The sequence below is a fragment of the Anolis sagrei genome, chromosome 4, assembly GCF_037176765.1.
Source record: "Anolis sagrei isolate rAnoSag1 chromosome 4, rAnoSag1.mat, whole genome shotgun sequence".
NCBI lineage: Eukaryota > Metazoa > Chordata > Lepidosauria > Squamata > Dactyloidae > Anolis > Anolis sagrei.
The window spans coordinates 164,655,848-164,665,915 of NC_090024.1; the positions used below are offsets into that span (position 1 = coordinate 164,655,848).

At 44.2% G+C, this 10,068-nt stretch overlaps 1 protein-coding gene across 1 annotated transcript; it reads left to right on the top strand.

The window, feature by feature from the left end:
• The first annotated feature begins 220 nt into the window (after window positions 1-220).
• DIRAS3 (DIRAS family GTPase 3) lies at window positions 221-9,435 on the top strand. Its single transcript, XM_060771575.2, has 2 exons — window positions 221-414; window positions 8,073-9,435. Exon 2 carries the CDS (start codon window positions 8,139-8,141, stop codon window positions 8,733-8,735), a length of 597 nt encoding a protein of 198 aa, XP_060627558.1. The 5' UTR covers window positions 221-414; window positions 8,073-8,138; the 3' UTR covers window positions 8,736-9,435.
• Window positions 9,436-10,068: the final 633 nt, after the last annotated feature.

A 10,068-nucleotide genomic window follows, 5' to 3' on the forward strand; every position in this document is an offset into this window, starting at 1 on the left:
ATAGATGCAGGCGAAACGTCAGGAGAAATGCCTCTAGAACATGGTCATATAGCCCGAAAAAACCCACAAGAACTTAGTGATTCCAGCCATGAAAGCCTTCGACAATACACATCCAGTGTTGTCGGCCGCCTTGAGTCTGGAGAGAAAGGCGGGGAGCTGAAAGGAGGGAAGGGCGCCTCTGTGGTGGCGCCGCCTTTCCCTGGCCTGGGCGACAGAGGTGGGCTGGGGAGAGAGAGCCTTGGAGGCGCTGCCGAGGCTGAAGTGGGCGCTGGGCTGGGACTCAAAGGGAGAAAGGAGGCAGAGGAGGAGGAGGAGGAGGAGGAGGAGGAAGAGAAGCGCGTTTCCTGGGCGCGCCTCCGCCGGTGACGCCTGGCTGGTGGGGAAAGCAGCCGTGCGGCGGACCCGGAGCGCCAGGTAAAGAGAGAAGGGGGTGGGGAGGGCGAGGGTAGGGAGGGGGGAAAGGCGGGAGGGAGGGAGGGGCGGCCTCCTCCACCTCCTCTCCCCCTTTGCCCTGCATTTGGGAGGGCGCCCCGTCCTCTGGGGCTGCTTGGAAGGCCTGCCCTCCTGGACCTGGGCTGAAAGGCGATGGAGGGGCACTTCGGGCTCTTCCCTTCCTTCCTGGAGGGTTTGGGGGAGGATAGAGGGCTCTGCTTTCTGCCCAGGGATGGCACCCCCAGGCAGTGCTGAGGAGGCTCACTTGAAGAGGCTCGCTTAAGAACCCCTCATCGAGCTGGAAGAGACCCAAGCGGCCATCCAGTCCAACCCCCTGCCATACAGGGACATGCAACCAAAGCAATCCTCAGAGATGACCATCCACCCTGTGCTTCAAAACCCCCAGAGAAGTAGGCATCCTCTGGACTTCGGATCTCATCCAAATGGGCAACCACTTGAAGGGGCTCATCAAAGTGGAAGAGACCCCAGTGGCCATCCAGTCCAACCCTCTGCCATGTAGGGACATGCATCAAAGCAAGCTCCAGAGTTGTCCATCCAGCCTGTGCTTCAAAACCCCCATAGAAGGAGGCACCCTCTGGACTTTGGATCTCATCCAAATGGACCACCACTTGAAGAGGCTCACTTAGAATCCCTCATCAAGCTGGAAGAGATTTTACTGGCCATCCAGTCCAACCCTCTGCCATGTAGGGACATGCAACAAAGAAGCCTCTAGAGATGGCCATCCAGCCTCTGATTCAAAAACCCCCGTAGAAGGAGGCACCCCCATAGAAGGAGGCACCCCCATAGAAGGAGGCACCCTCTGGACTTTGGATCTCGTCCAAACAGGCAACCACTTGAAGAGACTCACTTAGAGTCCCTCATCGAGGTGGAAGTGACCCCAGTGGCCATCCAGTCCAACCCCCTGCCACGTAGGGACATGCAACCAAAGCAATCTCCAGAGATGACCATCCAGCCTGTGTTTCAAAAACCCCAGAGAAGGAGGCACCCACTTCCAAATGGGCAACCTGGCACCAGGCATCTTGGGACTCCATTACCATAATCTGATGGTGGCAGGGGTCTGGTCATATCTGGAGGGCAACACATTGGTATTGTGTGCCTTCAAGCAACCACTGACTTACATCACTATCATGGGATCTTCTTGGCAATATTAAGAGGTGGTTTGCCATTATCTTCATCTAAGGGAGTGGTTCTCAACCTTCCTAATGCTGCGACTACTTAATAAAGTTCCTCATGTTCTAGTGACTCCCAACCCTAAAATTATTTTCATTGCTACTTCATAACTGTAATTTTGCTACTGTTATGAATTCTAATGTAAATATCTGATATGCAGGATGTATTTTCATTCACAGGACCAAATTTGGCACAAATACCCAATAAGCCCAAATTTGAATACTGGTGGGGTTGTGGGGGGGGGGGGGGTTGATTTTTGTCATTTGGGAGTTGTAGTTGCTGGGATTTATAGTTCACCTACCATCAAAGGGCACTTTTCCCCTGCCTTGAAGGGACGCAGGCTTCCCTCCAGCCTTGCACGCTCTCCCTTACCCGCACATGTGCTCCACACTGCCATGCACCAAGCATGCCTGCTCTCCCCTTCCCACTTGGAGTTATAGAAACAGCTCTCCCCTTGGCTGAGAGGCCGGCGAGTCACAGCGGAGAAGGAATTTTGGTGGGAGGATTTCCCATCTGCTTCCAAAAAGGAAGAGAAGGAGAGGTGGAGAGATCTTCAACCTTCTCTGCTAAAGGGGTTCCTAAGACCATCAGAAATATAGGTTTTTGCTGGTCTTTGGCAATTCCTCTCAAGGTTGAGAAACGCTGCTCTAAGGTCAGGGCTAGATCTACACTGCCACGTAATGCAGTTTTGAACTGCATTGAATTGTATTAGGTGGGTCTACATCAGGTATGAGCAAACTTGGGCCCTCCAGGGGTTTTGAACTTCAACTCCCACAATTCCTAACAGCCTCAGGCCCCTTCCTTTTCTCCCTCAGCTTATGCAACTGAGGGGGGAAAGGAAAGGGCCTGAGGCCGTTAGGAATTGTGGGAGTTGAAGTCCAAAACCCCTAGAGGGCCAAAGTTTGCCCATGCCTGGCCTACACTATATCGTAATGCACTTTAAACTGCATCACATAGCAGTGTCGGTCCAACGTGGGCGAGCCTCACTTGTTCTGTCATCTAAAGAGTTCCCTTGGTTTTTTAGAGATTTGAACCCTGGTCTCCCAGAGTACCAGTCCACCCCTCTGGATCCAGATTGTAAATGCCACATGCAGATTTTGGATTCACGTCCATGCCTGTGTGAGAGAGAACACACGTGCGCCTGAGAACAGCTCTGCATCACAGTCCTAAGCAACAGTTACCTGGAAGAAACTCCCCTTGCATTTCAATGAAACTTTAATTGGGTGTTGTTAAAGGCAGGAGTGTGGAATATTTAACTAGCTGTTGTCTTGTGCAGTTCATTGCCGAGGATTGCTTCTATTTTACATGAGAAGAGCACACGGCTGAAGTAGTAAAGCACCTGCTTTGTATGCAGGAAATCCCAATTTCCATTCAGTCCATTAAATGGGTCAGAGAGCAAGTAAAACCCTTTGCCTCTGCCAAGCCACTGGCAGTGGACATTTTTTGGCTAGTTCAGACACTGGGAATCTTTGTTTTCCTGTATGTTGTGGTCATTGTTGTTCTGTGCTTTCAAGCAATTTTCTAAGACCAAGCTGTGATGGGATTATCTTGGCCCAGTTTGTTCAGAAGGGGGTTGCTTTTGCCTTCCTCTGGGGTTGAGAATGTGACTGGTCCACGTTCACCTGTAGGTTTCCATGACCAAGCAGATATTCAAAGCCTAGTCTCCAGAGCTTTGCAGAAATGCTCAACCCATTGCACCACCTCTCCTTCTCTTCCTCTCCCTTAAGATGAGTACTATTTTGGACTTCAACTCTCAGATTCCCTGTTATAGAATCATAGAGTTGGAAGAGACCTCATGGGCCATCCAGTCCAACCCTCTGCCAAGCAGGAAAATTGCTTCCAATGCACCCCAACATCCAGTCTCTGTTTAAAAGCCTCCAAAGATGGAACCTCCACCACACTCCAGGGCAGAGAGTTCCACTGCTGGACAACTCTCACAGTCAGGATGTTCTTCCTAATGTTCAGGTGGAATCTCCTTTCCTGTAATTTGAAGCCATTGTCCCGCATCTTAGTCTCCAAGGCAGCAGAAAACAAGCTTGCTCTGTCCTCTCTATGACTTCCCCTCACATATTTATACATGACCATTATGTCTTCTCTCAGCCTTCTCTTTTTCAGGCTAAACATGCCAAGCTCTTTAAGCTTCTCCTCATAGGGTTTGTTCTCCAAACCCTTCATCATTTTAGTTGCTCTCTGGACACCTTCCATCCTGTCAACATCTCCCTTCAATTGTGGTGCCCAGAATTGGATGCAGTGTGAATCCAGGTGAACTCTGACAAAGACAGAAGAGAGGGGTATAATGATCTTAGACCAGTGGTTATCAACCTTTGGGCCTCCAGGTGTTGGACCTCAGCTCCCACAGTTCCTAACAACTGGTAAGCTGGCTGGGATTTCTGGGAGTTGAAGTCCAAAACACCTGGAGGCCCAAAAGTTGACAACCACTGATCTAGACACTATGCTATTTATGTGGGCCAAAATCCCATTTCCTTTTTTAGCTGCTGCATAACATTGTTGACTCATGTTTAACTTGTTGCCCACGAGACTCCCAAGATCTTTTTCATTTCCTTTTTTAGCTGCTGCATGACATTGTTGACTCATGTTTAACTTGTTGCCCACGAGACTCCCAAGATCTTTTTCACACGTACTGCTGCCGAACCAGGCATCCCTCATCCTGTATCTTTGCATTTCATTTTTTTCTGCCTAAGTGGAGTATCTTGCATTTGTTCCTGTCTACCATGTCATTAATGAAAAATGTATCCAAGACTATCAGGAGGGGTACAGTTGTCCATCCCTGTACTAGAAAGACAGATAATCTTCAGTGGTCTTAAAACAGAATTCCCCCATCTGGTGCCTTCCAAACTCCAGGTCAGTGGTAAAGCAAAGTGGAGTTATAGCTCAAAACATCTGATGAGACCTACATTGGGGAATTCTATGTAAGGGTGCATTCAACACCTGCATCACAGTGTGCCCCTTAAATTGGTATGACTCAATACTATGGTGAAAGACTTAGGAAAATTTAACTCCCATGATAACAACAACAACAACTACTACTACAACTTTATTTTTATACCCTGACACCATCTCCCCAAGGGGACTCGAGGCAGTTCACAAGGAGACAAGACCAAAAATTACAGATAAAAACAACCACATTCAAATCAATCAAATAAAAACATAACACAATCACAACAACATCATAAAAATGATATCATGGTTGAAAACAAAATCGGAGCTGGGTCCGGGCTCAAGTAAGTGTAGTGAATTCCTAAGTAGAACCGAGGGAAAGTACAAAATTTCAGATGTGCCAAGCTAGAGGAAATACCTTTGATACCATATGATATGATACCATAGCATTGAGCTATGGCAGTTAAGGTAGTGTCCTACTGCATTGATTCCTCAGTGCGGATGGAATCTTAGAAGGTTTATGAATAATAAAGATTATTATTATTATTATTATTATTATTATTATTAAGTTTATTAAGGTGTAACTTGGCCAGTGTTATTCAACATGGTATTGACTTAGCTGGGATTTGACTTTGCTTGTTTTTTGCATCCTGTCCAATAGCTTCTCGCTATGGTAAGTTCTCCCAATGAAGGATGAAGTGATTAGCTATAATGCAAGCAATATATTTTCTCCATAAACAGGGCAAGTTCATCTTTTAATGCCAGTTGCTGGGGAATACTACCTTTCACAGGTATTATTGCCCACCAGGGCTGCAGAATGCTGGGCTAGGTGGACTTCTGGCTAGATCCAGCACGACTCTAATCTTGTGGCCGTATTTCCAGATGGAGAAAGGTCAGAACTTAGAGAGAAAGGGATAAACATTTCACCAGGATTTGGCCACAGATGGAATAATTGTGGAGTTATACAGAAGCTCTATGGGACATGTGCTAAACTCAACGGCCGCTGTCCAAATCCGGCCCGCCATGTCATTTTGTGTGGCCCTCCAGATGCTGGACTACAACTCCTGTATTCCTCATAATTAGACATTATAACTAGATCTAATGGGAGTTGTGAGACAGCAACATTTGGAATGTTGCAGTTTGTTGTTTAGTCAGGATAGTGAGGTTTGAATTTAGATACAATGGACTTTAAAATGTCCATTAAGGTTTTCCCGACCTCAGAGCCACAAGTGATGTTGGCCTGCAATTCCCATTCCCTCCAGTTAAAAACAAAAGAACACCAACCACTATGTAAATAAAAAAAAGTTGCCCTGCTGTGTCCCCAGATTCTTTGTCCATGAATTCAGTGGCCCTTTGAAGACAACCATAAGGCTGATGTGGCCCTCAATGAAAGTGAGTTTTACACTCATGGTCTAAGGAATACTTGAATAGCCTGGCAACTTTTTAAGGGAATGAGCAGCTCCTTTGCACCTTTTGCCTGAGCAGGAAACATTCAACAAGTGAAACTTCTCCAGCATTTGGACACTGTAATAGCATTTCACCTGGGCTTTCTTCCTTCATAGTTTCTGTTTCTTATATTTCTGCTTTCTCAGTCCAGATGATTTCCTCTCCTATCCCATGAACAATGCTTCAGCTTAGCTAATGGATAGTGTTTCCCTCCAAAATCATTAACACTTTTATGGCATGTGAGTAAACATTACAAGGTGGTGGGCAGGGGCAGAAAAATTCTAATCAGAAAAAAACAACTTTGATGTAACTTTGTATTTGAAATATGTAGAGGCTTGATTATGTGGCTTGTTAATATTGAAATTTACACGTTTCCATAATCTGTAATTTTACTACAGATGAAGAATGAAGAAATTGCTTTTTTTTTTTTTACCTGAGAGACACCTTTCTTGGAGTTTCAACATCTGCCAACATGACTGTATCATGAAGTTGACAAAGTTGACCTCGAGACTCCTAGAGAGGTGTGCTCTTGGGTAAAAAAAGAGTGGAGGTTGACCACAGAGTCACATGGGAGGAACTAGAAATTCGTAGAGAAAACATTTAAATCAAATCCATGAATAATGAAATCTGCAAAAGTCAAAAACATAAATGTGGAGGGACAATTATATTTCATATATATCTTAACTAAACCTTAAACGTTTGTTATTTATTGTTTCAAGTTGATTTAATTGTGAACTTGTCCAAGATATTTGGATAAAGACTGAAATATAAGTATTTTAATATTAAACAAACATTTAGGTCAGGGAATTGTGAGGATGGCTCTCAGGCTATTACTTGCCATGAATTCCCAGTAACCCTAGCCAGCAGGGTTAAGAGAGTTGGAATACAGAAAAAAAAGCGTCTGGGGATCCACACATGCCCTCTGAAGCCTTTACAACAAGTTGAAGACTTCAAGTCAACTGGTTCAGGCTGACTTTGCTTGAAATCCAATATCTCCCTCTCTCGCCCCACATAGATGTTTAGATCTTAGTCTCTTTTGTGTACAGTGGGATGTCTTAAGAATATTCCTAACCAGAAAGCAGACACACTTTGTATGCCTGTGTGTACTACTGTTTGTTATACATGCAGTCAAATTCCTATATGCAATAAAATTTGATGTTAATCACAAACCAGTGTGTTAAAATTCCACAGACTCACAACCTGGGTTGTGTGTAGGTCATACCACTCTATAGGCTAAAAAAGCTTGTTTCCTCCCGGAGGCTCATGATGCAAAGTCACTTTGACTCCAAGGCAGGTAAATGTTTTCCTTGCTTGCCTGCAGCTGTGACGATGCCAATAGGCAGACACTGGTGTTGTACGTATTTGCTTGCATCCGTCATTCTGAGTAATGCAGCTGAATTGCTTATTGAGAGTCAGTGTGGGTGTGTGCATGAAACAAGAATGGAAGCAACAGATCCATGGGATTAGCAGACAACTTTCTTCCATCCCCACCCCAGAAGCAGAAAATGAAAACAAATGAAATTGGAAAATAGGAAAGGGTGATTCTGGGCAGGTGCCAATTGCTTTGGGTGCTCTGTTGCTTGGGCACAGGCAGCTGGCTGATCTCCACTCTAATTGACAATTATAACCTTATTTCTCCTGATGGAGAAGCAAATTAGATATTTCACTACTAATAGAAGTATGCCTATGGATTGAGAAACCAGAGGTTTGCCTCGTGTTCTACTTCAGCCTCCCTTGATGGATTGGATGCCAACATCTATCATTTCCAGGTAACGTGAGCAATATCCACGAGGGTGATTACACTAACACATCTGGATGGCACTGGTTGGGAAGAAGGCAGCTTTATTGCTAATTGGGAATTTTGATGTCCACATAAAGCAATGGTTCTCAACCTGTGGGTCCCCAGATGTTTTGGCCTACAGCTCCCAGAAATCCCAGCCCGTTTACCAGCTGTTAAGATTTCTGGAAGTTGAAGGCCAAAACATCTGGGGACACACAGGTTGAGAACCACTGATATAAAGCTTTGGGAAAAGGAAAATGGTTGTCAATTTCACCTGGATGTTGGAACCTTTTCTAGTATCTAAACTTCTGTCTTTCCTCAACAGGCCTACTCCCCAAGGGGGTATGTAAACATTGAAGACCCTTCTTTGGCTCCCTAGTGAACAACAAACATGCCAGAACAAAGTAACGATTATAGAGTGGTGGTGTTTGGAGCTGCTGGTGTTGGTAAAAGTTCTCTGGTTCTTCGCTTTGTAAGGGGAACCTTCAGGGAAACATACATCCCAACTGTTGAAGATACTTACCGCCAGGTGATCAGCTGTGACAAGAACATCTGCACCCTTCAGATCACAGACACCACTGGAAGTCACCAGTTCCCTGCTATGCAGAGGCTGTCCATCTCCAAGGGCCATGCATTCATGTTGGTGTACTCTGTTACCAGCAGGCAGTCCATCGAAGAGCTCCAGGCAATCTATGACCAGATCTGTCAGATCAAAGGGGACATCCAGAAGGTACCCATCATGTTGGTGGGAAACAAGAGCGATGACACCCAGCGAGAGGTGGATGCCAATGAAGGAGAAGTCCTGGCCACCAAGTGGAAATGTTCCTTCATGGAGACATCTGCCAAAATGAACTATAACGTCCAAGAACTCTTCCAAGAACTCTTGAATCTGGAGAAGCGAAGAAGTGTAAGCCTCCAGGTGGATGGTAAGAAATCGAAGCAGCAGCGGAAGAAGGATAAACTGAAAGGCAAATGTTCTGTCATGTGAAGTGCAGGTGTTTTGACCTGTGCAATCGAAAGAGGTGGAGAGATTCATTCTTGGCAGTTCATTCTCATACATTTTGGGATACAGATAGACACAGAGAGTTTCTATGGGCAAATGATTGTTGTTAGGTTTTGTTTGCTTGCATGTTTGTTTTTAAAGTCTCATTCTTAAACTTTGGCCAGGTTATTAAAATATTTACTTGAGGACAGTCGGGGTTTGCATGATTCATTCTGCACATCAGGTGTTAAAAAAACATCCACCACACCACAACAAATATGAGTCACTGTAGTACAGAGAAGCCATTATGACTGAGCAGCAGAACCCTGCATTTTAACTTTGCATTTTACTATAGCTTTTGAGTCTATCTCCAACTTACCATTTTATACAAATGCTTACAAGAATGGGTGGTTCACGATGGAACTCTGGTCAGTAAGTTAGAAACAAAGATAACATTTTGCCTAATAAGCAAACAGAGTAACCTGAATTGTTTTTAGACTGATTTTTAACCAGGGTAAAATCAAATGCTGACTACTTTTGTTTATTCATTTCCTGTAGTTCTTTGAACGTGTTGTATATATAAGGAGAAGCTGCATTCCTTACCAAAGATGTGCTATTTGTTCCAGATTAAAAATTATAATTTTGTATTTAGTGTTGTGTATTGGCAAGGGTTTTATGTGAATTATTAAAGTGATTTGAATACCAACTGTGAATCTGTTTAATAGATTAGCTATGTGAGGTGCAAAGCTGTCTTTCCTAAAATTAGTATCAGTGGATTGGGGTCATCAAATATTCTTTCCATCTTTAAGAAGCTGAGACGAGAGCTTGGAGTTTCAGCACCTGATGTCATTGTGTAGATTAGTATTATTATTCTTTTTAAAAGAATGAAAACTATTAGTGGTCTTGAACATTTTTTTAATTAAAGCGAGGCAAAATTCTTAGGTTGGATCCAGACTTAATATTTAGAGTCTACACACTGAAATCAATAACACTATTTAATCACAGCTCAAAAGTTGTAAATTTAGCTGAATTAATAGCTCAAAGTGTCACAAAGTTTGGATTCAACCCTTTGTTTAAAGGCGATGTTAATCTGAATAGATTCATGTTCCACTTTTACACAAGCTGCATGGGCCTGGTCTTAGATTGCAGCTGTTGCCAGACTAGATGTTTAGTGGAGAATAGCCACATTAGTCACTTGTCCACATGTGGACTTCTAGATCATTGGAAAATTGTTATATAAAGGATTTGATCCTTCGGTTGTTCTTTGAGCTAAATTTGGCCATTTCCTTCATGGTCTACTGAGGTTTTTAATTTTATTGTAGATTCAGTGGTGATTGAA